Below are 27,063 nucleotides of genomic sequence, written 5' to 3' on the forward strand. Positions count from 1 at the left end.
TTCTTCGCCCTCATATCTCTGAGCCGTTAGGCAAGGCATTTCCCAGTTTTTCTCTACCAACGTGGCTGGTAGAAACGAACTCACACAATCACCTGACTCCATGAGCAGGTGCTTTACTAAACATCAGATATCACCAGACTGCTGAGAGTTGACAACACTGGAGTGCGGAGTGGCTGTGCTGGAACCAGCCTGGGGGGTGGGGGCAGCTGGGTTGGAGCCGGGTGTTGGAACAGACCCCCGAGGAGCAACTAAGGTGGAGCTGGGTGTTGGAACCAGCCCTGGGGGAATGGCTGGGGTGGAGCCGGGCATCAGAACTAACCACCATCCTGTGGTTTCTCCCTGGGTGGCCCCTGGCTTGTACCAATGCCTTTGATGCCACCCCAGCCAGCTGTGTTTGGGGGTGGAACCCAGCATCCCTGGATCTCAAAGCCTGAGCCAAAGGGTCATTAATGGCCCTTTTGCTTCCTGAGCCCTGCTCTGGGGACTGAGGCCAAGAAGGGCCAAGCCCCACTATCCCAGTGCTGGGAGGGGAGGAGGGTCTAGTGGTTAGAGTGGGGGGGGCTGGGAGCCAGGACTCCTGGGTTCTCTCCCTGGCTCTGGGAGGGGAGTGGGGGCCAGGGGTCAGAGCAGGGGGCTCCCCCTCCTTGGCCCAGGGGCTCCCGGCAGGGCTCTGCTCCTGCCCCCTCCCCCTCCCCCAGGCTCCGCCCCCCGGGGGTGCAGGACTCTCTTCCTGCCTAGGGGGCAGCAGACGGAAGAGGAGGGCGCGCTAGTCTCGCGGCTACGCCTTTATGGTGCTTCCGCACGGCGAGCGGCGCATGCGCTCTGAGTCGGGGCGGGCGAGCCGCGCTGGCTGGAGATGGAGCCCGAGTCGAGCTTCGCGCACATGGGGCTGGACGGGCGGCTGCTGCAGGTACCGCCCCCGGGCCGGGGAGAGAACCCAGGAGTCCCGGCTCCCCCCTGCCCCCCACCACTCGAGTCCCCCAGGATCCCGCCGTCCCTGGGCCGGGGAGAGAACCCAGGAGTCCCGGCTCTCCCCCGCCCCCCACCACTCGAGTCCCCCAGGATCCCGCCGCCCCCGGGCCGGGGAGAGAACCCAGGAGTCCCGGCTCCCCCCCCGCCCCCCACCACTCGAGTCCCCCAGGATCCCGCCGCCCCCGGGCCGGGGAGAGAACCCAGGAGTCCCGGCTCCCCCCCGCCCCCCACCACTCGAGTCCCCCAGGATCCCGCCGTCCCTGGGCCGGGGAGAGAACCCAGGAGTCCCGGCTCCCAGCCCCCCATCCCGAGCCAGGGGAGGACCACGGGGTCCCGCCAGTGCCGCCCCCAGCGCAGGGCGGGAGGCGCGAAGCCGGGAGTCCCCCTCCCCGCAGAGGCTGTGCGGTCCCCGGGCTGGGGGCTACAGGAGACCCCTGCCCTCCCTGTGTCCGTGGGGGGTGTCTCAGCGAGGGACCAGGCGCGTCCCACCAATCGCATTGCCCCTCGCTGCCCGGTGTCTGGGTCCCCTGGCAATGCCCAGCTGCTGCCCTGGGGGGGCGTGGGGGGGTGATGGTGCGACATCCCCACCCCTGCTCCCCTTGGCATCCCCCCAGATGCGCTGTGGGGAGCATGGCCTAGTGGTTAGAGCACTGGCCTGGCTGTCAGGGCACCAGGTTCTGTTCCTGGCCCTGCCGCCCAGCCATGCGGGACTGGGGATGTGTGCCCCACTCTGTGGCACAGAGTGAGGGGGCCGGGGTGCAATTCATCCCCTTGGCAAAGCTCCATGTGATCTCAGCTGCCAGCCGCTGGCCTTGGCAGGTGGCGGAGACCCCAAGACTTGGGCATAGAGTTTGGTTACTCGCGCACCCTCAACCCCTAGTGGGGAGAACCCAGGGCACCGAGTGCTCTAGTCTCAGCCGACCGAGGGGCTGGAAGGGCCCTGCAGCGCCACCCCTCCTTGTGCCCCAGATGTTTTGGCTGCTCTCTGGGGTCCCTACCAGGCTCCCTCCATCCCTCCCTACAGGCCATTGCTGAGCTGGGCTGGGCCAAGCCCACGCTGATCCAGGAGAAGGCCATTCCGCTGGCCCTGGAGGGCAAAGACCTGCTAGCCCGGGCTAGGACAGGCTCTGGGAAGACGGCCGCCTATGCCATCCCCCTCATCCAGCACTTGCTCCAAGTGAAAATGGTACGTCTGCCTCTTGGGGGTAGGGCTCCCTTCTCGGGACTGTCTCCGAGCCAGGGGCCAGCCAGCCCCACACTGCACTGGCTCCTGATCCTGTTAGGAACCCCACTGGCTTGGGCAGTGGGACCCTGAGTCCCTGGGGGAGCAGCTGGGGCCCTTCTGCCTCTCAGCCCACATGGGCCCCCTTTGCTGCTTATGCCAAGGTGCCCCAGGTGGAGGGATGGGGGGCCCCAGTGCATCGGATCAGAACCTGGCTCTCCAGCAGCCTTGGGGCCCTCTCGAGCCTCAAGGCAGTTGTTGTGTAACAGGAGACAGTAGCTCCTAGGAGGGCTGCCCTGGAATGGCTCAAGGCAGTGTCCATCTCTGGGGCACAGGCATTGTATCCTCTCTAGCGTGATACCCTGGGACGTCCCACTGAGCACATGGCAGGCTGTGGGCACCGGGGTATGGCGGCAGGTGCCCAGTTGGCTTCTGACCCTGCCCCTTATCCTCCAGTCCCCCTTGGTGACAGAGCAGGCCGTGCGCGCGCTGGTCCTGGTGCCCACCAAGGAGCTGGGCCAGCAGGTGCTGCAGATGATCCGGCAGCTGATGGCATACTGCTCCCGTGATGTCCGTGTCGCCGACATCTCCGGGCAGGTGGACATGTCTGCCCAGAGGTGAGAGCCCCGGGGAGAAGGGGAAGGCTGGGGCAGATGGGAGGGGGAAGGGAGTGGGGTTGGGGGGCCTGGTGCCCACCCATAGTCAGTGGTCCAAGTTGCCTGCTCCCTGGGAGCAGCCTGTGCCCCGAGTGCCAGTCACTTGTGGGACCCGATGCACCCCAGGTCCACCATGGAGCCAAAGGGCTGGCTGGCTTGGAGAATATCTGGGGATACACGACGGGGAGCTATTGTCCCCTCCCAACCCCAGGGGCCCTGCTGCCCTGGAGAGACTAGAGGGCCCACGTGAGCCAGTGGCAATGCGTCAGACTGGGGCCCCACTGTGGGCAGCTGCTCTCCATGTGGTTTGGCCCTTTCCTGCCCTGATGTGGGTCCTGCCCTTCCCTTCCCCCTGGGCAGGAGCCCTGGGAGCTCTGTAGGCTCACGGACTCCCCATGAAGGGGTTTCGGGGACACCTCCCTGGTTGGGGGTAGGGGCTCTGCGGTGCAGTGACTAGCTAAGCCCAGCTGTGATCAGAGCCAGACTGGCTACCGGGACCAGCATGGACCTGGCTGGGCCAGCCCAGGCTATTGACCAGCTCCACTTGGGGTGGGACCCGGGGCTGGGAGCACAGCCTCTCTGCTCAGTGAGGATCACTGGCCAGCAGCTCCTGAGAGCAGAGCCCCTGGGGCAGTTACCCCATTCTCACCCCCCCACACCCACCCACCCACCTCCACCCCCAGCTGGTAGAGGCTGCCAGTGCCTGGGGCCTCTTCTGCTCCAGCCCCACCTGCTCTCTGACCAGCTGTGGGGAACAGCCAGGCCCTGAGAGCTGTGTCATCCTTGGGGAAAGGAGCGGGGCCGGTCGGGCTCCCTGCGAACCCAGGCAGATGCTGTCCCAGTTGCATTGGAATCCTGGGCTACAAGGTTTTCTTTGCAACTGTAAGAGGTAGAGCCCGAGGGCGTGTGTGTGCCGGGGCCTGGCCCGGGGGTGTGTGTGCCCAGGCTGGCTCTTGGCTGCACTCTGGGGAATGCTGTTGTACTAGAACCCTGCAGGCAGGCAGCAAGATAAAGTGGTTGGGGTAGCGGACAAGGAGCAGGACTCCTGGGTTTTTTGCCTGGCTGTCCCGGACTTGCTGTGTGACCGTTCCCTCCCGGGGGTAGTTCCGTTCCCTCCTGCCCTCGTAGGAGGTGCTGGAAATCACTGTGTACCTGGTGGTGACCCTCAGCCCCGCGTGGCCCAGCCCCTCATGCTCGCTCTGTGCCCCTGGTAGGCCCATCCTGATGGAGAAGCCGGATGTGGTGGTGGGGACGCCGTCGCGGGTCCTGGCTCATCTGCAGGGCCACAGCCTGAGCCTGCGCCACTCCCTGGAGGTGCTGGTCCTGGACGAGGCTGACCTACTCTTCTCCTTTGGCTTTGAGGAGGATCTGAAGAACCTGTTGTGGTGAGCTGTTAGGGCTGGCCAGCCTGCCCCCAGCCTGAGTGAGGGGGCCCAGGGGAGTGGATATGCTCTGCGGGGTTGGGGGTCCCTCGGGAGTGGGTGTGTTCTGGGGGCGGGGGGTCCCTGGGGAACGGATGTGATCTGGGGGACGGGGGGGTCCCAGTGAGTGGGGTTGATTGGGGGGGGCTGTGGGGAGGGAAATTTGCTTTGCTGCCTGTTGCCTGAGGGTCTGTACTGCCTATAAGGCCCAGCCAAGGCTCCCTTGTCCTGGCTAAGGCTCAAGGTCAGGAGACAGCGACTGCTGTTGTAGGGAGCGGGAGGTTCAGACCCCTCTTGTGTGGGCTGTGAACAGAGGCCTTGGCAGCAGGGTGGCCAGCCCCTCCTGGAGCCCGTGGGGGGTGTCACTCTGGGGCCAGGGGGAGGCTCTGAGCTGGTCTCTGGTTCCTTGGCAGCCACTTCCCCAAGATCTACCAGAGCTTCCTGATGTCGGCCACCTTCAGCGAGGAGGTGCAGGCGCTAAAGGAGCTGGTGCTACACAACCCAGTAAGGGGGACCCGGGGGTGGCTCGGCTGGCCTGGCGCCAGGCAGGTTCAGCGTCTTCCCCCATTGCCTTGGGCAGCTCTGCTCTGCCGCCTGGCTGCTGCACAAGGGGTTAAATCCCTTTGGGGGGCGGGGGGCTCCTCACTCAACCATCCTGGCCTGTTATCCTGTGGGTCTGTGGGATTGGAGGGGGGGTAAGATCCCCCACTGCCGCATGAGGGCTGGGCCCCCTCCCCAAGGGGCAGGGTTTGGGCTGAGCGCTAAACCTTGCCCCGCCCGCAGGTGACCCTGAAGCTGCAGGAGTCCCAGCTGCCGGAGGCAGCCCAGCTCTGCCAGTACCAGATCCGCTGCGCGACTGAGGAGGACAAGTTCCTGCTGCTCTACGCGCTGCTCAAGCTGGGGCTGGTGCGGGGCAAGGCCATCCTCTTCGTCAGCACTGTGGAGCGCGGCTACCGCCTCAAGCTCTTCCTGGAGCAGTTCAGCATCCCGGCCTGCGTGCTCAACGCAGAGCTGCCCGTGCAGTCCCGGTGAGGGGGCGGGGGGGAGTCCTGGGGAGGGGAGGGGAGGCCCATGCAGCCCTGGGGGATTGGGAGTGAGCCCTGGGGAGGGGCAGCCCATTGTGGCAGGATAGATCAGGGGTTGGTCCCTACGGCTCTCACTGGCGCCTCTGCTTGGACTCCAGGTGCCACATCATCAGCCAGTTCAACCGGGGCTTCTTCGACTACATCGTCGCCACTGACGAGCAGGTTCTGGCGGAGCCCGTGGCGCGGGCCAAGAGGAAGAAGGGCGCCAAGTCAGAGAAGTAAGGACCCGTCAGGACCCCTGGGCTGGCCAGCACTGGCAACAGAGACCAGACTCTTGGTCCGTGTCCATGGTAGCCAGGCCCGGCAGCAACAGCCTCTGTCACCAGCAGGGGGCATCTGACTGTGCCGTGCTGCCCCTGCCTTATTCCGAGCTCTGCCCCCCAGCTCTGCCAGGGCCCCTCACTGCCAGCCCCCTGCCATCCAGCCCCACCCCCAGCTCTGCCAGTACCCCTTGCTCCTGACCCGCAGCTCCCTGCTGTCCCAGCCCACCCCCAGCTCTGCCGGGGCCCCTCGCTCCCCGCGATCCCAGCCCTGCCCTGGAGGAAGAGCTCTAGGGAGCTGTCCTGCACTGGCAGTGTGGGCTGTTCTCCTGGGTCTCTGGTTGGGCAGGCTGGGCTTGGGCTGGTGGGTTGGCTGTGCCCTGAGGTGCCCCTTCCCTTGCAGGGGCAAAGACCCAGAGTACGGCGTGGCACGGGGCATCGACTTCCAGAATGTCGCCACAGTCATCAACTTTGACCCGCCCGCCTCGGTTGAGTCCTACATCCACCGGGCCGGCAGGTAGGGTCTCGGGCTGAGGGGAGGGGTGGGAGGTTCTGCTCTGGTCCATATGGGCTGGTAGCGCCCAGCTAGCTGGCTGTGGAGCCCCAGGGTGTCCCCAAGGGGCACTCTCCCACAGCTGGGCCTCCAGCCAGAGGCACCAGGCTGGGCTTCTCTGGCTCTCCCTGTGGTGCCCACGTGTGCAGGGCACCTGGGTGGTACTGAGCTCGCTGGGGCTGCACTAGCCGCAGCCCCCAAGTCAGGGTGTTCTGTCTCTAGGCTCTCGGGTCAGGTGGGACTGGGGGAGACAGCAAGGGGGCCCGGGGATCTGGGAGCCGGCGCTGAGGCCTCTTGAAATCCCCAGGGCTGTCTCCTGCGACCCAGGCCCTGCCCCGTCCCATCGGCGAGGCCAGGACACCTGGCTAACTGGTCCCAGTCCGGGACGGGTCCAGCCTAGCCAGCGCTATGGAGAGGGCACAGCCCTGGCCTTGGTACCTCCCACATCGGTCCCTGTCCCTGGGGCTGATTGCCTACCCATGGGGCAGGGCGGTAGGGCCCCTCTGCGCAGTGGGGCAGGCGGGAGCTGTTGGGTCCTAGGCCTGGCAGGAGAACCCCCCTGCTGATCCCTCCTGCCCGGCTGCCCCCAACGTTCTCCCCTCTGCCCCCTGCAGGACAGCCCGCGCTGACAACCCTGGCACAGCCCTGACTTTCGTGACACACCCAGAGTGCCCCTTGCTGGCCAAGATCGAGGAGGCTCTTGCAGGAGGTCAGTGAGCTCTGGGGCTGAGGTCCGATGAAGGGTGGGGAGATCAGGGCACGCAGCTCGACTGGCTGCCCAGCTGGGAAAGGGTTTGAGCTGCCATTCTTGGGGACAGGCACAGCTATCAGGTGGGGGCTGGGTGGGGGGGCATCTCCCTGTATCTACCACGCAGGCTGAGTCCTGCCCCAGCCCCTCCCCTGCTCCTCAGGGTGTCAGGGGCTGTGGGTCCCCTCCTGGGCCATGATGCCAGGGTCCCTGGGCCTGACAGGCCACTTCTGTCCCCACAGAGAGCACCGAGCCCGTGCTGAGCCCCTACCAGTTCCGGATGGAGGAAGTCGAGGGGCTCCGCTACAGATGCCGGGTCAGTGGAGGGGGGCGGGTGGGCAGGAGAGGGGCACGGGCAGAGAGACCAGCTCAAAACAGGGCCCAGCCTGCCAAGTAGCCGGAGGCCGGGCGGGAAACACCCCTTCCCTCCCCCTGCCTTCCCCTGCACCTGGGAGACCCTCCCCATATCAGCGCCGGGGAAGGGACAGTGGGGCCCAAGGCAGCTTGGCCAGAGGAGGGGGGCTTGGAGCAGGTGCCAGGGGTTGGGGGAGTTGCCAGGGCCCATGGGGTTGGCGCAGCTACACCCCAACTCCAGCCTTGAAGTCCTACCAGAGGGCGGGAGCCATGGGGAGAAGGGTGGGTGAGGGGGCAGGCGTTGGGATCTGGGGGAGCTGGGTTCTGGCCTTGTCTGTGCAGGGGGCTCTGACCTCCCCCCTTCTCCCCAGGACGCCATGCGCTCTGTCACCAAGCAGGCCATCAAGGAGGCACGGCTGCGGGAGATCAAGGAGGAGCTACTCAACTCGGAAAAACTGAAGGTGGGCGGGGGGGGTTGGGAATGAAGCAGAGTGCGGCCCCTCCCTCTGCAGGGAGTGAACCCACTGCCCTTGGGGGTCGGCTCCCCAGTGTGCACAGACGGGCTGGCTGCAGTGGGGTGTGCCTAGGCATGGCCTTGTCTCTATCCTGGGGGGTGGGCACTTGGCCCCATATGGAGTGGGGTGGGGTAACCTGCAGGGGGTGGGGGGGCAGGGAACCCCTGGGGGGCACTGACTCCTGTGACAGGCTCAGGGCGGGGTGCACTGAACCCTGGGGCGGGCAGTTCAGAGGGGCCCTGTGTCTCTGCAGCTGGGTCTAGACTCAGTGTGTCCCCTCAGACGTACTTCGAGGACAATCCCCACGACCTGCGGCTGCTGCGCCACGACCGGCCCCTGCACCCGGCCATCATCAAACCGCACCTGCGCAACGTTCCCGAGTACCTGGGTCAGTGCTGCCCGCTGCGGGGTTGCCCAGGCCTGGGGCTGGCTGTTCTCACAGGTTCCCAGCCGGGGGAAGAGGGGAGCAGGGACAGGGGCACTTCTGGGGTCCCTTGTTGCCTCTCTAGTGCCTTTCACCCAGCATGATCCCAAAGGTCCTCCAGACCCTTTATAGGGACCCCTTGCCCTGGTTGTACAGCGACCCCTTACCCAGCACTGAGACCCAGCTCCGCTGGGGTGGGGCATGGGAGCTGGTTATAAAGGGACCGTCATCGAGATGCAGCCCATCTGGGGTGGGGCGTGAGGGCTGTTAGCCGCAGGGCACAGTCTCCTGTCAGTTTGGGGCAGGACTGGGGGGGGGCCTGGCCCTGCAGCAGGGATATCCAGGCTGTAGGATTCCCCAGCTCCGTCCTGGCCTCGCTGGATGGGGCAGGGAGTTCCAAGTTCAGGGCCCAGCCAGCCCCAGCCGCAGTTCCTGACCCGTCTTCTCCGCTGGCAGTGCCCCCCACCCTGCGTGCCATCACCCAGGCCCCGCTCAACAAGCGCAAGCGACGGAAACACTTGGCCCCCAGCAGCAGCCGACCCAGGGGGTGCTTCCAGGTGGGTGTCTGGGCTGGGCTCCTCCCCGAGCCCAAGAGTACTGGGGGCGGCCGTGTAGGGAGAGTGAGGGCACGCAGGGGGAACTCCGAGCCCGGGACTGGAGGGAGGGATTGGCCACAGCAGTGCCAGTCTGAGGTGGGATGGAGCTTTGCAGTGCCGCTTCCCACTGCATGGGAGCTGGGGGCACCCTGCCTGCTGCCCTCAACAGGCACTGCCCTGTATGCTGGGGGTGATGGCTGAAGGGGCGGTTTCCCACAGGGCCCCCAGCATGGAGTCGAGGCCAAGGCAGAGCCCGACGGGCCCAGGAGGGGGAGGGGCTGTGATGGTGCCCTCCCAGCCCCAGGCGGCCTTATCCTTGGGGCTCGGTAGCTGGCACCGCCATGTGCTGGGCATAGGGGGGGGTCAGACCCACATTGTAGCGGGTGGAGGAGTATTCGGGGGGGGTCCCAAGGCAGCAGGAGATTCTGGGAGCCAGTGGGTCCCAACAGCCCAAGTTCTTCTTGATCCAGGGAGGCAGAGCTGCCTCCAGCCAGCAGGGGTCACCAGGGAGCCAGTCCCACTGCATTGCCTGGGAATGGGCCCCCCTCCCCCCCCCCCCCCCCGACTCCTAGCTGCTGTCCCTAACCCCCCCCTGCTTCTCTCCTAGGCCCGGGGGGGGCGCAACCCTCTGCGGAGCTTCCAGTACATGGGGAGGAGACGCCGGCACCTAGCCAGCAAAGGGGAGACATCCTGAACCGTGGGCCCCCGTCAGTGAGAGCACCTGGCTGGACTCAGAACAGACAATGTCTTGTGTGGCTGGGGCCGATGCCCCTGCTGGGCCAAGAGGAGACAAGTGCTCCCCCTGCGCCCCTGCCTGGCTCCGCTCTCCGAACAGGGATCTTCTGGGGCACCTGTGGCTGGGCGTGGGCATCTTCTGCTGCTGGCGTCAGCCACATCCCGGTGCCAGCCCCCGGGAGCCTGAGTCTGGCTGTGGGGAGAGGGGGCTGGGGCCGAAGGGTTGCAGACGGCAGCTGACCCTAATAAAGCTCAATGCTGGCTCCACTTGGCTGGGTCTCTCTCCTGGGGCTGGGCCACCCACTGCTCCCATGGAGGCACCAGCCAGGGAACAGCTGGGGGTTGCTCTGAGCAGCATGGAGGAGGGGAAACTGCTCTGTCCCCTCACCCCCGGCCTGCTCTGGCTGGGATGCTGGGATGGCGGGGGCTGGATGCGTCTTTTGCTGGGGTGTCTCGCCAGGCCTGGCGCAGTGCTGGCCCCTCTGCCCAGCTGAGAGTGCCCATGCTCATCCCATGGCTGCTATGCTGCCATAGAGGGTGGAACCATGTCTGGAAGGCCCAGCCTGGGTGGTCTTTTCCACAGCCAGCAGAACCCCTGCTCCTCCTGGTACTGGGACGTGCCAAGTGAGGGAGGGTGTTTGGGCAGCTGCCCTTGCTCTTGGCGCTCCCTCTGCCAGAGCGACAGGGGGTGGTACTGGCCATCTGCAGGGTGAGGGGCGAGGGCTCCCCTAGTGTTCTAGGGGTTAATGAGGAGCGGGCACCTCTCCCTGGGCACAGGGGAGCTGGAAGTTAATGCACTGCCCTGCTGGTGCCCCCCAACCCCTTGGTGCTGACTCAAGGCCTGGCCTTACAGCTACAGGAAGGAGGGGGCTCTGGTCAGGGCTGGCCTTGTGTCCCCAGAGCAGGGCTGCTCCTACCTGTGCCAGCTCTGTGTCTCGGCCCCCCTCTCCCTCTGACAGCCAGGGATGGGCAGGACTGGCTCCACCCCAGGCACAGGGTTGGGTGAGGGCCAACACCCCGCAGGCTGGGGAATCAGGCCTCTGCATTTCCATGTCTCATCCTGTCCAGCCTCTCACTAATTGTAACGCTGGCTCCTTAGCATGCTGGCTCGCCTGGCTCTGCTTAGCCCCCGCGGCTCTGGCCTTGGCTCCGTTAGTAAGCAAGTGCGGCATCACCCCCAGGGGCCATCTGGCCAGAGTTACCCAGCCTGTGGGGACCGCAGCTGGCGCGGGCTAATACAGAGGACCCAGCTTTCTGACCATGGTTGCTCAGCCTCAGCTAGTGTTGGCCCCAGCAAGCCCTGCTGCAGGGGCCAGGCTGCACTGGGCGGAGGGTCCTGTTCCCCCGGACTTGGGGACAAGAGGTTCCACTTTAAGCCATCACCTGCAGTGGCTCCTGGTTACGGTGTGAGGCTCTCTGGCCCGCTCACTTGGACTCGCACGGGGGGGACATGCCTGGAGCCTGGCTCGGTTCAAAGCCAGGGCGTGTGCTGCCCTGTCCAGGGACCCTGCTGTGGCAGCATACGTCATTGGGGGCTTTGGCAAACCCACTTTGCACGATGGCCTCGGGTTTCATACCCTGGTGGCGGGGGAGGGGTGGGGCTGGCAGAGGAGGCAGCTGTGAGCCGTAGGGGAGGATTCCACATTTAGTTATGGCCAAGGATTGTGCTTCTCTGTGGCCCCAGAGGATGCCCACCACCACCACCACCACCACCTTTTAGAGCAAGTTGTCTTCACCTTTCAAAGTCAAAACCGCATCAGGTGCTTGTATCTCCCCTGGGCCGGTCGGTGCCATCACGCCCAACACAGCCAGCAGTCAGCAAGAAGACCGGCCCCTCTGTTCAGTGCCCAGGGTGCAGGCCAGCTGAGTACACCCAGGCCTTCCCCTTCCCTGCTTGCTGCAGAACAAGAGCTGGGATTGAAGGAACGAGCCAGACTCTCCTCACCTGTACGGCAGGCCAGCGGACTGGGGCTGGGCTGGATTTCTTGGGGCAATCAGGGTACTGAACCTTTCAGCCCTTCATTTCTCTGGCTTGTGCAGGGGGCTATTCTGACTGCGTTGAAAGTGTGTGTCCCCCGGGACAGGTGGGTACCTCTAACGGTTACGGAGATTGGGGGGTATCAGGGGGATGTTCCATCTGCCCTGCCTGGCCTTTCTTTGTCCCCCCAGCCATGCTGCTTTCAGGGAAATTATTGCCTGCCCCCACCCATGCTGACAGGGCCCCAGTCCTTGCATCAATCCAGGCCCACAGGGCCCATGGGCTAATCCCCCAGGGCCACTTTGCCAAGGGAGCCTGGTTATTTCACTCTCCTGGTTTAGATAGAGAGGCCGGGGGCACCTGTCTGGCTCCCTCAGTCCGGGCTGGGATCCCAGCAGGCTCGTGTCCTGAGCAGGCCTTGGCACATTCATCACTGGGCAGGGCTGGGGGTCGAGGTTAAGGCACTGTCCTGCTGGGGTGTCTCACCGCTCCTGTCAGGGTGTCTCACTGGGGTGGCCAGTACAACTGCAGCCCAGAAAGCCAGAGCTCTGCTACCTGGAACTGGGGGTGTCCATGGGGGCAGGACCCAGCTCACCACCTGTGAGCCTCCTCCAGGGCCCCCTTCCTGACAAGGGAAAGCCCATGCTCAGGGGTGCACTGGCTTCGTGGCCTGGCTCAGCCCCACACGCCCAGGGCTCAGGCTGGGGCCACTCTGCTGCATGTGCTGGGCAGGGCTCAACTGATCTATGGGGCTTTCTGCGTCCATATTGCAGCTTGGGGTGACTGGTAGATCCCAGACAGCAACAGGTCTTGTGGGGGAGGGGGGGAAGTGTGCTGGGGGCACGAAGGAGGGGTTGGAGTCGCCTGAGGGACAGAAGGGGGTCCTGTTACCTGGGGAACAGGAGGATGGGGTCAGGGTTGCCTGGGGGACAGGAGGGCAAGTTCCCGTTACCTGGGGGATGGGTGGGTGGGGTCAGGGTTGCCTGGGGAACAGCAGGGCGGGGTCTGGGTTGCCCAGGGCCCTTGTCTGTATATTCACAGGTTGCCTGACAGAGCAAGCGGTGTCCTTGGCACATCGACCAGGATCCCCATATCTGCTGCTGCATCAGCCTTATTGGGGCCTGGGACTGTGCTCCAAGGCCATAGGCGTTGGTTAGCTGGGTGATAACAGGATGGGGCAGAGGGCACCCGCAGTCCCTGACACGCAGCGCCAGATTAATGCATAAACTAACTAAACTACAGCTTGGGACCTCTAAAAAGAAAAATCTGACTCTATTTCCAATTTCATGAAAATTGGTTGATAACTAAAGGACATAGGGGAAGAGAAGATTCTCTCAATGCATTTTTGTGCAAATATGACAAATGTACACAATGGCTACACAAATACCCTTACCCTACCCTCACCCTTCACTAATTGTTCATTGCTGAGAAAAAAAGCCATAATTGCTCTTGTAAAATTAGTATGTCTAGGAGTAAGTCTGCTGTCAGTCTCCGAAGGCAGCGTTTTGTTGGCCAGCTGCTACGGGTAAAATTCTGACCGCGCCTTCAGAACTTATTTAAATAAATAAATGACCCCTCTGCCAATAAAATCGGGGAAAATGTGCGGTTGGAGATGGCCGTGTGTGAAGCAATCCTGCCACGCTCCTACTTGGATGGGATTTGTCCTAAGAGTGACGTCACATACAGCATCCCTCCTGGCTGGTAATAGCCGGATGGCCACCATCTTTTGCTTATGGTCCAGCACGCTCCGTTGTATAGTGCCCTCGCTCCTGTTTTTCTTCGTTTTCTTAAATATTAGTGTATTCTTTCCTCTTCTGATCTGTACATAGGGACCATTGTGTATTGTGACAAAGTTCCTCCTCTGCCTTGGTGGTTCTGCGCTTCTGGCGAGTTTGCTCGCCTCAGAGGTTTACGGCAGCCCTCAGTTTGGCTCCTTTTGTTAGTGGCACAAACCTGCCATTCACTCAGCTAACCTCATCGCTGGCCAGCATGGGGAAAGGGAGGAGAACAATCCCCGCAGTCTCTGTTGGCCCACCTAATGGGTTGGGGGACAGGCCAGAGACCTTCCCCTCTGGTGGGACCTACAGTCCAGGTCGACTCCTCTTATATCAAATAGGGGATGGGGGGAACCCGGGCCCGCCCTCTACTCCGGGTTCCAGCCCAGGGCCCTGTGGAATGCAACTGTCTAGAGTGCCTCCTGGAACAGCTGTGTGACAGCTACAACTCCCTGGGCTACTTCCCCATGGCCTCCTCCCAACACCTTCTTTATTCTCACCACAGGATCTTCCTCCTGATGTCTGAAGATGCTTGTACTTCTCAGTCCTCTAGCAGTACGCCTGCTCACTCTCATCTTCTCACTCCCAGCTCCTCGCATGCATCACAAACTGAAGTGAGGTCCTTTTTAAAACCAGGTACCCTGATTAGCCTGCCTGTCCTAATTGATTCTGGTAGCTTTTAATTGGCTCCAGGTGTCCTAATTAGCCTGCCTTAATTGGTTCCAGCAACTCCTGATTGTTCTGGAACAGCCCATTATCTTACTCAAGGAAAAGGGATCAGCTTAATCTGGGGCTAATATATCTACCTTAGAGACTAACCAATTTATTTGAGCATGAGCTTTCGTGAGCTACAGCTCACTTCATCAGATGTTTACCGTGGAAACTGCAGCAGACTTTATATACACACAGAGAATATGAAACAATACCTCCTCCCACCCCACTGTCCTGCTGGTAATAGCTTATCTAAAGTGATCAACAGGTGGGCCATTTCCAGCACAAATCCAGGTTTTCTCACCCTCCACCCCCCACACAAATTCACTCTCCTGCTGGTGCTAGCCCATCCAAAGTGACAACTCTTTACATAATCAAGTAGGGCTATTTCCTGCATAGATCAAGGTTTTCTCACATCCCCCCCACCCCCATACACACACAAACTCACTCTCCTGCTGGTAATAGCTCATCTAAACTGACCACTCTCCAAGTTTAAATCCAAGTTAAACCAGAACATCTGGGGGGGGGGGGGGTAGGAAAAAACAAGAAGAAACAGGCTACCTTGCATAATGACTTAGCCACTCCCAGTCTCTATTTAAGCCTAAATTAATAGTATCCAATTTGCAAATGAATTCCAATTCAGCAGTTTCTCGCTGGAGTCTGGATTTGAAGTTTTTTTGTTTTAAGATAGCGACCTTCATGTCTGTGATTGCGTGACCAGAGAGATTGAAGTGTTCTCCGACTGGTTTATGAATGTTATAATTCTTGACATCTGATTTGTGTCCATTTATTCTTTTACGTAGAGACTGTCCAGTTTGACCAATGTACATGGCAGAGGGGCATTGCTGGCACATGATGGCATATATCACATTGGTGGATGTGCAGGTGAACGAGCCTCTGATAGCGTGGCTGATGTTATTAGGCCCTGTGATGGTGTCCCCTGAATAGATATGTGGGCACAATTGGCAACGGGCTTTGTTGCAAGGATAAGTTCCTGGGTTAGTGGTTCTGTTGTGTGGTATGAGCTATTACCAGCAGGAGAGTGAGTTTGTGTGTGTATGGGGGTGGGGGGGATGTGAGAAAACCTTGATCTATGCAGGAAATAGCCCTACTTGATTATGTAAAGAGTTGTCACTTTGGATGGGCTAGCACCAGCAGGAGAGTGAATTTGTGTGGGGGGTGGAGGGTGAGAAAACCTGGATTTGTGCTGGAAATGGCCCACCTGTTGATCACTTTAGATAAGCTATTACCAGCAGGACAGTGGGGTGGGAGGAGGTATTGTTTCATATTCTCTGTGTGTATATAAAGTCTGCTGCAGTTTCCACGGTAAACATCTGATGAAGTGAGCTGTAGCTCACGAAAGCTCATGCTCAAATAAATTGGTTAGTCTCTAAGGTGCCACAAGTACTCCTTTTCTTTTTGCGAATACAGACTAACACGGCTGTTCCTCTGAAATATATCTACCTTCTATCACTTTCCTGTAGCTGTGACTGTGGGTCCTATTTCCAATCCTCCGTCTGTTCACGCCTCCGGGCAGAGTTCCTCTGGGCAGTGTCCACTGACTCTCTTGACTTCTTTGAGGAGCAGTGGGCTCTGTCCGGGGTTCTCTGCTCGGTGTCCCCATCCGGTTCCCTTCGTTTGACCCTTTGACCACACTCCTGTCCCTGTTATTTCATTAGTTGTCCCCCCTACTCATTTGGTTTCCAGGTCCTGTGGACCCCCTCTTAGGCTGGAGGGGATCCTTTAGCAGTGGGCGGGCTTTGCCCGCCCACTTCCCGGATCCCAATAGGATTACTCTCCTGTAGCCATCTGGCCTGACCCTGCCACAGTATTTTAGTGAGCACACCGCTTTCTGCTCCATGCGCTATCCATGCTTCACATGATTGAGTTTGCAGGTGATCATCTTATGAACTATGGTCAAGTGGATCTTGAGGAGGATACATTTGTGTTGGCTTTCCTCCGTCAGTTTCGGGAACCTTCCCAATAAATATCAGAGAGTGCTGATGAAAGGATAAATAGAAGGTTTTGAGAGAAGAGAAGGCAGATATACATCTATATCAAAATATTCTGAGCACTTGGTGAGCAAGTTATTTCAAACTATGTGTATATATGATTTACAGGCTATTAAATATTGATTATATTTTTCACATATTGCTTGTTGTCACTCTGTGTGTCCGAGCAGTTCGCTCGAGATTGATTAGTCGTCCTGGGGGAGACAGAGGACAGAGAAGCAAACGCAAAGAGAGATGTCTGCCTAGAAAAAAGACTCGGATATTCTGCTCGACAGGTTTGGAGCGCACAAGATAATATTTTATTATGGGTGGTATGCTATGTAAAAATTAATATATAGACTTACAAATCACATACCATATGCATAATACATTGTATCTTTATAGTATGGCAAGAAAAATCCCAACAATTCATTGTTTCTTAGCAAAAATTAATCGGAATAAACATTTGTAAATATATTTTATATAGTCTGGATAAACTTTGTATTTCCCTAACAAAATTAATCAAACGTTTTTTCATTTATTCATGGTGTAAAAAAATCATATAACCTCTCTTGTTTTCCTGTGAGAACATAAACAAAATAGCAGTAACTTTCACAGAAATATTCTAAAATTAAAATAACATAACAGGTTTAAAATAACACAGGTTTTCAGCATAATATATATATACACAAAAATATTATTTGTTGTATAGATATATGACTCTCAACATTTATAATATAAAATTAAATTTTTTACTGGTTTTTGGAAGGGATTTTGCAGCTTTTTTTAGTCTAATGGTAAACTGCTCAGGAGAAAGGTCATTTTGCCACTGAAATATATCAAGAATGAACTGTGGACAACAATGCTGCAAGAAAAGCTCTCTGTCCTAAGCATTCTGTGCATCATAGAATCATAGAATATCAGGGTTGGAAGGGACCACAGGAGGTCATCTAGTCCAACCCCCTGCTCAAAGCAGGACCAATCCCCAACTAAAGCATCCCAGCCAGGGCTTTGTCGAGACTGACCTTAAAAACCTCTAAGGAAGGAGATTCCACCACCTCCCTAGGGAACCAATTCCAGTGCTTCACCACCCTCCTAGTGAAAACGTTTTTTCTAATATCCAACCTAAACCTCCCCCACTGCAACTTGAGACCTTTATTCCTCGTTCTGTCATCAGCTACCACTAAGAACAGTCTAGATCCCTCCTCTTTGGAACCCCCTTTCAGGTAGTTGAAAGCAGCTTTCAAATCCCCCCTCATTCTTCTCTTCCGCAGACTAAACAATCCCAGTTCCCTCAGCCTCTCCTCATAAGTCATGAGTTCCAGTCCTCTAATCATTTTTGTTGCCCTCCGCTGGACTCTTTCCAATTTATCCACATCCTTCTTGTAGTGTGGGGCCCAAAACTGGACACCATACTCCAGATGAGGCCTCACCAATGTCGAATAGAAGGGAACGATCTGCTGGCAATGCCCCTACTTATACATCCCAAAATGCCATTGGCCTTCTTGGCAACACGGGCACACTGCTGACTCATATCCAGCTTCTCGTCCACTGTCACCCCTAGGTCCTTTTCTGCAGAACTGCTGCCTAGCCATTCGGTCCCTAGGCTGTAGCGGTGCATGGGATTCTTCCGTCCTAAGTGCAGGACTCTGCACTTGTCCTTGTTGAACCTCATCAGATTTCTTTTGGCCCAATCCTCCAATTTGTCTAGGTCCCTCTGTATCCCATCCCTACCCTCCAGCGTATCTACCTCTCCTCCCAGTTTAGTGTCATCTGCAAACTTACTGAGAGTGCAATCCACACCATCCTCCAGATCATTTATGAAGATATTGAACAAAACTGGCCCCAGGATCAACCCTTAGGGCACTCTGCTTGATACTGGCTGCCAACTAGACATGGAGCCATTGATCACTACCCGTTGAGCCCGACGATCTAGCCAGCTTTCTATCCACCTTGTAGTGCATCCATCTAGCCCATACTTCTTTAACTTGCTGGCAAGAATACTGTGGGAGACCGTATCAAAAGTTTTGCTAAAGTCAAGGAACAACACGTCCACTGCTTTCCCCTCATCCACAGAGCCAGTTATCTCGTCATAGAAGGCAATTAGGTTAGTCAGGCATGACTTTCCCTTGGTGAATCCATGCTGACTGTTCCTGATCACTTTCCTCTCATGTAAGTGCTTCAGGATTGATTCTTTGAGGACCTGCTCCATGATTTTTCCAGGGACTGAGATGAGGCTGACTGGCCTGTAGTTCCCAGGATCCTCCTTCTTCCCTTTTTTAAAGATTGGCACTACATTAACCTTTTTCCAGTCATCTGGGACCTCCCCCGATCGCCATGAGTTTTCAAAGATAATGGCCAATGGCTCTGCAATCACATCCGCCAACTCCTTTAGCACTCTCGGATGCAGCACATCCGGCCCCATGGACTTGTGCTTGTCCAGCTTTTCTAAATAGTCCCGAACCACTTCTTTCTCCACAGAGGGCTGGTCACCTCCTCCCCATGCTGTGCTGCCCAGTGCAGCAGTCTGGGAGCTGACCTTGTTCGTGAACACATAGATGAAAAAAGCGTTGAGTAGATTAGCTTTTTGCACATCCTCTGTCGCTAGGTTGCCTCCCTCATTCAGTAAGGGGCCCACACTTTCCTTGACCTTCTTCTTGTTGCCAACATACCTGAAGAAACCCTTCTTGTTACTCTTAACATCTCTCGCTAGCTGCAGCTCCAGGTGCGATTTGGCCCTCCTGATTTCATTCCTGCATGCCCGAGCAATATTTTTATAGTCTTCCCTGGTCATTTGTCCAGTCTTCCCCTTCTTGTAAGCTTCTTTTTTGTGTTTAAGATCAGCAAGGACTTCACTGTTAAGCCAAGCTGGTCGCCTGCCATGTTTACTGTTCTTTCTCCACAGTGGGAAGGTTTGTTCCAGCAACCTCAATAAGGATTCTTTATAATACAGCCATCAAAAGTGACAAACGCCATAGCTTATCATTTGAGGACATCATCAATGACTTTGCTTTCCCAGAATCACAAAAGAAAATATTTTAAATTTCAGTGTTAAAATTAATGTGATGTGCAAACAGACATACTGCAGGTTGTACTGCTTCTATTAAGTAAGCTGGTCTGTGTAACTAATTGCTTTTGTGTTGCTGTAGATATAAAGTTTTCATATCTACTAATTAAGATGAAAATATGTTAATTTGAAACTATTTTTTATAATGCAAACAGGAATATTGCAAGACGTGTTTTAGTTAGATTATTATTCTATTTTTACAACTTCGCCTTTGTATATATGCAACTATAAAGCCTTCGTGTTATGTATTCAATGTCCTTTCTGTGAAAATAACAAATTAATTTTTTTTTAATAGTATGGACCCTCTTACACTTGACAGAGTTTAGGGCCTCAAAATGTCCTAATCTGGCCCTGCTGACGGGGGAGGGGCGTGGTGCATTACACCCATGAAGGGACATGAACCAAAGACTAGCACCAGCCCGGGGCAAGAGGGGCAACCAACCCCCAACATACCCACCGCAGCCCCACACCCACCCGTCAGACAACAAACCAACCCCCCATAGCCTAGGATCATAGAATCATAGAATATCAGGGTTGGAAGGGACCTCAGGAGGTCATCTAGTCCAACCCCCTGCTCAAAAGCAGGACCCATCCCCAATTAAATCATCTCAGCCAGGGCTTTGTCAAGCCTGACCTTAAAAACTTCTAAGGAAGGAGATTCCACCACCTCCCTAGGCAACGCATTCCAGTGTTTCACCACCCTCCTAGTGAAAAAGTTTTTCCTAATATCCAACCTAAACCTCCCCCACTGCAACTTGAGACCATTACTCCTTGTCCTGTCCTCTTCCACCACTGAGAATAGTCTAGAACCATCCTCTCTGGAACCACTTCTCAGGTAGTTGAAAGCAGCTATCAAATCCCCCCTCATTCTTCTCTTCCGCAGACTAAACAATCCCAGTTCCCTCAGCCTCTCCTCATAAGTCATGTGTTCCAGACCCCTAATCATTTTTGTTGCCCTTCTCTGGACTCTTTCCAATTTATCCACATCCTTCTTGTAGTGTGGGGCCCAAAACTGGACACAGTACTCCAGGTGAGGCCTCACCAATGTCGAATAGAGGGGAACGATCACGTCCCTCGATCTGCTCGCTATGCCCCTACTTATACATCCCAAAATGCCATTGGCCTTCTTGGCAACAAGGGCACACTGCTGACTCATATCCAGCTTCTCGTCCACTGTCACCCCTAGGTCCTTTTCCGCAGAAGTGCTGCCTAGCCATTCGGTCCCTAGTCTGTAGCTGTGCATTGGGTTCTTCCGTCCTAAGTGCAGGACCCTGCACTTATCCTTATTGAACCTCATCAGATTTCTTTTGGCCCAATACTCCAATTTGTCTAGGTCCCTCTGTATCCTATCCCTCCCCTCCAGCGTATCTACCACTCCTCCCAGTTTAGTATCATCCGCAAATTTGCTGAGAGTGCAATCCACACCATCCTCCAGATCATTTATGAAGATGTTGAACAAAACCGGCCCCAGGACTGACCCCTGGGGCACTCCACTTGACACTGGCTGCCAACTAGACATGGAGCCATTGATCACTACCCGTTGAGCCCGACAATCTAGCCAACTTTCTACCCACCTTATGGTGCATTCATCCAGCCCATACTTCCTTAACTTGCTGACAAGAATACTGTGGGAGAACGTGTCAAAAGCTTTGCTAAAGTCAAGAAACAATACATCCACTGCTTTCCCTTCATCCACAGAACCAGTAATCTCATCATAAAAGGCGATTAGATTAGTCAGGCATGACCTTCCCTTGGTGAATCCATGCTGACTGTTCCTGATCACTTTCCTCTCATGTAAGTGCTTCAGGATTGATTCTTTGAGGACCTGCTCCATGATTTTTCCAGAGACTGAGGTGAGGCTGACTGGCCTGTAGTTCCCAGGATCCTCCTTCTTCCCTTTTTTAAAGATTGGCACTACATTAGCCTTTTTCCAGTCATCCGGGACTTCCCCCGTTCGCCACGAGTTTTCAAAGATAATGGCCAATGCCTCTGCAATCACAGCCGCCAGTTTCTTTAGCACTCTCGGATGCATCTCGTCCGGCCCCATGGACTTGTGCACGTCCAGCTTTTCTAACCACCTCTTTCTCCACAGAGGCTGGCCATCTATTCCCCATGATGTGATGCCCAGCGCAGCAGTCTGGGAGCTGACCTTGTTCGTGAAGACAGAGGCAGAGGCAAAAAAAGCATTGAGTACATTAGCTTTTTCCACATCCTCTGTCACTAGGTTGCCTCCCTCATTCATTAAGGGGCCCACACTTTCCTTGGCTTTCTTCTTGTTGCCAACATACCTGAAGAAACCCTTCTTGTTACTCTTAACATCTCTCGCTAGCTGCAGCTCCAGGTGCGATTTGGCCCTCCTAATTTCATTCCTACATGCCCGAGCAATATTTTTATACTCTTCCCTGGTCATTTGTCCAATCTTCCACTTCTTGTAAGCTTCTTTTTTATGTTTAAGATACGCAAGGATTTCACTGTTAAGCCAAGCTGGTCGCCTGCCATATTTACTATTCTTTCGACACATCGGGATAGTTTGTCCCTGTAACCTCAACAGGGATTCCTTGAAATACAGCCAGCTCTCCTGGACTCCTTTCCCCTTCATGTTAGTCCCCCAGGGGATCCTACCCATCCGTTCCCTGAGGGAGTCGAAGTCTGCTTTCCTGAAGTCCAGGGTCCGTATCCTGCTGCTTACCTTTCTTCCCTGTGTCAGGATCCTGAACTCAACCAACTCATGGTCACTGCCCCCCAGATTCCCATCCACTTTTGCTTCCCCTACTAATTCTTCCCGGTTTGTGAGCAGCAGGTCAAGAAAAGCGCCCCCCCGAGTTGGCTCCTCTAGCACTTGCACCAGGAAATTGTCCCCTAACGCTTTCCAAAAACTTCCTGGATTGTCTATGCACCGCTGTATTGCTCTCCCAGCAGATATCAGGAAAATTAAAGTCACCCATGAGAACCAGGGCATGTGATCTAGTAGCTTCCACGAGCTGCCAGAAGAAAGCCTCATCCACCTCATCCCCCTGGTCCGGTGGTCTATAGCAGACTCCCACCACTACATCACTCCTGTTGCCTCACACACCGTACAAGAAACCAGCCCGCCCCAAGCCTACACTTGTACAGGGGCCATTGTGAACACATTATATGGATCCCCACAAAGCTGCAAACCCTGTTGGGAATGTGGTGGGGGGCCTCCATGTTGGACAGGGATCTAGGGTTGCCAGGAACATCCAGTCGAAAAGGGACCCTGGTGGCTCCGTTCAGCGGTGGGTCTAAAGCAGGCTCCCTGCCTGCCGTGGCACTGTGCAGCTCCCAGAAGCAGCAGCATGTCCTGCCTCTGGCTCCTGTGCGTAGGGGCAGTCAGGCGGCTCCACATGCTGGCTCCGCCCCAAGCGCTGGCCCCGCCCCAAGCACTGTCCCCACAGCTCCCATTGGCCGGGAATTGGGGGCGGGGGCAGGGACTGCTTCCAGGAGTTGCTTGAGGTAAGCACCACCTGGAGCTTGCACCCCTGACCCCCTCCCATGCCCCAACTCCCTGCCCCTGCCCTGATCCTTGTCCCACTCTCCAAACCCCTTGATCCCAGTCCAAAGCCCCCTCCTGCATCCCAACCCCCTCATCTCCAGCCCCACCCCAGAATCTGCACCCCCAGCCAGAGCCCTCACCCCCCGCCCCCCACTCCAACTCCCTGTCCCAGCCCAGAGATCCCTCCCGCACCCCAAACCCCTCATCCCTGGCCCCACCCCAGAGCCTGCACCCCCAGCCAGAGCCCTCACCCCCGCCACATCCCCCCACACCCCAACCCCCTGCCTCCAGCACCCTGAACTCATTTCTGGCCCCAGCCTGGTTAAAATGAGCAAGTGAGTGAGGGTGCGGAGAGCGAGTGACAGAGGGAGGGGGGATGGAGTGAGCAGGGGCGGGGCCTCAGAGAAGGGGCGGGGCAGGAGCAGGGCCTTGGAGGCGGGGCAGAGTGGGGAGCGGGGAAAGGGGGTTCGGTTTTGTGCAGTTAGAAAGCTGGCAGCCCTACAGAGACCCTGAAGGCCGGTGGCAAAGGGCTAACAAAAGAGTCATTGACTTAAGTGCTCGCCTACAAGGAGGACACTGTGGGGCTTGTCCTGGACTGGCAGGCCCTGGCGAGCCTCGGTCTCTTCAGCCATTCTCCCCTGCCCACGCTGAGTGCAGCCACATGCAGGAGCTGCATGGGGAGGGGGCCACAGCTGGCCCCCCTGCGCTGCCCAGGGAAGGGGGGCGAGGTGGGGCCCTGCGTGGGGCGGGTTCCAGGTGATCTCTCTGGTTGGCTGTTAAGTGAAGAGCAAAATGACAGGCTAGACTCTGTGCAAAGCGTCTGGCTGGGTGCTCCGGGTGCCCCGGGACGCTCTGCGGGACGGTGCTCGGCCCCCGGGGAGGCTGATTGTCAGCGCCGGGCGCAGGGGCTGAGCAGGAGCCCACGTGCTCTGTGCGATCAGGTCGCTCACGTGCCGTCTGTGTGCCGGGGACCCCATGAGACGGCCGGGCTGGGGCTCTGCGCTGACATCAGGGGGTGAAACGCCCAGGGACTCGGCCGCTGCATCCCTCAGCAGTGTGGGGAGTTGCCAGCCATACACCAAACCACCCCCCCCAGACACCACAACCAGACACCCCACCCCCAGCCAGTCATCCCCACACAGCACACCCCTGGCCCCACACCTAACCCCAGCCACCACAACCGCATACCTCACCCCCACACTGCACACCCCCGGCCCCACAACCAGACCCCCCACCCCCATACCTCCAGCCCCACACCTACCCGCAGCCACCCCAACCAGCCACCCCAGCCCATCACCCCCACACTGCCACCCCCAGCCCCACACCTACCCCCAGCCCCACAACCAGACCCCATACCCCCACCCCCACCCCTACCCCCAGCCACCCCACCCCCACACTGCCACCCCCAGCCCCACACCTACCCCCAGCCACCACAACCGCACATCCACATCACACACCGACTCCAGCCCACCAGCCATCACACACCCCAGCCACCTACCAACCCATGCTCAAAGCCACTGCCCCTCACCCACCCCCCTACCCTCTCAGCTGTGGGCTATGCCCCTCACCCACTCAGAACCCCCTGACTTGGCCCACGGCAGGGGGAGGGGAGTTCCTGCTCTATTCAGGGAAACAACACTTCAGGTTGCCCTCGAACCCTGATCTAATTTCTCAGCGATAACCTTTATCTCGTCAGCTTTTATTGCCAACATGCAAGACTACGTGTGCTGCTCAATTCCACCTGGGGCAGATGCGCTGCGGTGAATGAGACCGAGCCCCACCAGGCTCACACTCTTCTTTATCACAGGCAGAGCCGGTAGCAGCATCTCTCATCAAGGTCGCCTGGCGCCTGCCAATGCACGATCCTGTTTGCAGCTGCTTTGGCTCAGGTTGGGCTTTTGGGTGGATATTTTCCAGGCCGAGCATCTGCCTTGAGCTGTGTGTTCAGAAAAGTTTCAGCCCAGATGTTTCCAAGAAGGAGATCGGGGGGGAAATACGTTGTTTGGTCCCTGTTAAAAAACCCCTTATAACCTTGGTTGAGAAGCTCTAGCGTCCCCAAGCTTTGGAGCAGGGGGTCGTCCCGGTGGCTGGGAGGGGCCTTTTGCTGCTTTCCTAAAAATACACCCACATTTGGCCAAGTTACGAGCCTTTGAAAAATCTTTGCAGCAAGTGCCCCATGGAGACTTGTGAGAGTTTGGCTGCTCCCTTCTGACAATTCTGAATGCGCTGAGCATGCTCGGTTTCTGCAGAGCAACTGAGCGTGTTCCTGCCCAGGGCTGCAGGGGCTGAGCAGGACATTTCCCCCAGGGACGGGGGTAGTGGCCAGCGCGAGGGCAGGCCGGGAGCCTGGCTCTCCTGCGCAGATTGGGACAAGGGGTCTGGGGCAGGAGGGGAGCAGCGAGACAGGGCGTGAACGAAGAGGCACAGGAACCGGCAATCGCTGCACTTTAGCTGCACTTTGCGCATGACTAACGCAAAACTCGTCACCCAAACCTGCAGCATCCCCAGGGAGATCCCTGGGATCAACCAGATGAGCAGCCAAAGCCAACTTGTGTTGGGGCAGGACCCCTGGGCCGGATGAGTGGAGGGATCCCCGGAGCAAATTTTGCAGGGGGCGCCTGGGTGTGCGCAGTTCGACAATGCGGCTGGCTGGACAGGAGGCAGCATGGCCCGATTTTCAAGCCTCTGTGGAGACCGCAAAACGCAGAGGACAATTGCTGACTGAGAAGTCCTTGTGCGGGTCAGTGTGATGTGACTGTGGGGCTTCACCCTGTGAGGGTGTATGGAAGGATGGGGGAGATGGGGGCTGGTACGTGGAGTTGGGCGGGGTGGGGGAGACAGGACTGGACTGAGGACAAGTTGGAGCGCGTGAGGCAGTAAGGGTCAAATCTGATCTGGGAGAAACGGTCAGAAGTGTCTGTGCCCAGTACAGACATTGCCCTCCAGAGCATGGCATGGAACCCAGGAGTCCTGAGTCTCCCCCTTCCTCTGCTGTCAGGAAAAAGCCGTGAAACCCCCTGGAGGAGTGTGTGTCCTGTCCCCCCTAGTGCTGGTCCATGCAGAGGATGACAACCTACTACTGCTGCCACTTCCTGCAGTAACTCAGGTGGCGGAGATCTGAAGGGTGCAGCCCGGCTGCTAACCCAGGGGGGTGTCAGTGTGACCCCACACGCCAGGATTTCTAGTTTTCAGTTTGTTTTTTTAAAGACACGCCCCCACTCCAAAAAACCCCCGTTACAATATGTATAATAGCAGCTCCTGTCGCTGGCCCTAACGGCCTGCCCCTGAGTTAATGATACAAGGGATTTACGGTTGTGGTGCAGTCTGATTGGCTTCCTGGCCATCAGGCCAGATGGGCTAATAGCAGGCAGTAGCTGCATTAATGCAGGGTCCGTGGGGGTGGGGCAGACCTGGCCCTGGGCTCCCACTACCAGCTGCTCCTCCAGCGCTGGCGACACTGAGAGGATGCCAGGCCACTGTGCGCTCACCCTGGTGCTGCTCAGCGCCACCCTGGGCCTGGTGAGTGCGTCCTGGGCATGGCCAGCCACTCCCCACCCCATCAGCTGGTTTGGTGGGGTCTGGGGAGTGCGGGGAGGGCAGGGCACCCTTATACAGAACAGCTGCTGAAGGGGTGCCGGTGCCACCCAGGGGACTGGGCTGGGCTGGTGTCTCTGGCATCATCTCTTCCAAAAACAGGGTGATTGTGCCAGTCTGGGGCAGCTTCAAGGATGGGCAGGGAATGGGCAAGCTCCAATCCACCCCCAGGGCAGGGACTGGCTGGCTCAGGGGGGCAGGGGAGAGAACATGGGGCCTTTCCCCTCTTGGGGGCCCTGGCCCCAATCCAGCCAAGGCTTTCAGTGTCCAAAGGTCTAACGGAGTTGCAGGGTCCCTATGCAGGGGTCTGAGCCCATCACTCGCGGGCAGGGGGTGATCACAGCTCCGCTGGCCGAAGATGCCTGCCTCTGCCTCCAGAGGGGGTCTCTCCAACGGCAATGGCGGGGGTGCTGTGTGGAGGGGCAGCTCAGCTGGCTGCCCTTGCTCCGTGGTTGAGGGGTGCCCAGTTTCTGGGCTGGTGGGACTGGCATTGGCTAGGATGTTTGTGGGCAGACCCGTGTGTGGGGGGTGCATTCATAGAATCCTAGGACTGGAAGGGACCTCGAGAGTCCAGTCCCCTGCCTCATGGCAGGACTAAGTATTAACGAGACCATCCTGGACAGGTGTTTGTCTAACCTGCTCTTAAAAATCCCCAGTGATGGAGATTCCACAATCTCCTTGGGCAATTTATTCCAGGACTTAACCACCCTGACAGGATGTTTTTCCTAATGCCCAACCTAAACCACCCTTACTGCAGTTTAAGCCCCTTGCTTCTTGTCCTGTCCTCAGAGGTTAAGAAGAACAATTTTTCTCCCTCCTCCTTGTAACAACCTTTTATGTACTTGAAAACTGTTCTCATGTCCCCTCTCAGTCCTCTCTTCTCCAGACTAAA

General features: G+C 57.7%; 2 protein-coding genes across 6 annotated transcripts in view; both read left to right on the forward strand.

The window, feature by feature from the left end:
- The first annotated feature begins 809 nt into the window (after window positions 1–809).
- Window positions 810–9,808, forward strand: DDX56 (DEAD-box helicase 56). 5 transcript variants are annotated; one of them, XM_075123411.1, is made up of 14 exons: window positions 810–910; window positions 1,997–2,158; window positions 2,651–2,811; window positions 4,065–4,235; window positions 4,685–4,775; window positions 5,055–5,299; window positions 5,455–5,574; window positions 6,020–6,133; window positions 6,784–6,878; window positions 7,160–7,233; window positions 7,643–7,732; window positions 8,069–8,174; window positions 8,667–8,767; window positions 9,414–9,630. In XM_075123411.1, exons 1-14 carry the CDS (start codon window positions 857–859, stop codon window positions 9,498–9,500), a joined length of 1,671 nt encoding a protein of 556 aa, XP_074979512.1. In that variant the 5' UTR covers window positions 810–856; the 3' UTR covers window positions 9,501–9,630. The 5 variants fall into 5 exon arrangements, with proteins under 5 accessions (XP_074979512.1, XP_074979511.1, XP_074979509.1 ...); XM_075123410.1 differs by having other exon boundaries at window positions 8,040–8,174; window positions 9,414–9,609; XM_075123408.1 differs by lacking the exon at window positions 8,667–8,767 and having other exon boundaries at window positions 9,414–9,808.
- Window positions 9,809–16,202: 6,394 nt separating this feature from the next.
- NPC1L1 (NPC1 like intracellular cholesterol transporter 1) overlaps window positions 16,203–27,063 on the forward strand; it is a gene marked incomplete at its 5' end in the record, with an annotated part of 44,571 nt that continues 33,710 nt past the window's right edge. Inside the window, one exon of the mRNA XM_075123435.1 lies at window positions 16,203–16,292. Within this exon, the coding sequence (XP_074979536.1) occupies window positions 16,203–16,292 (90 nt within the window). The remainder of the gene's footprint in view (window positions 16,293–27,063) is intronic.

This window comes from Caretta caretta, chromosome 26, assembly GCF_965140235.1.
Source record: "Caretta caretta isolate rCarCar2 chromosome 26, rCarCar1.hap1, whole genome shotgun sequence".
Taxonomy (NCBI): Eukaryota; Metazoa; Chordata; order Testudines; family Cheloniidae; genus Caretta; species Caretta caretta.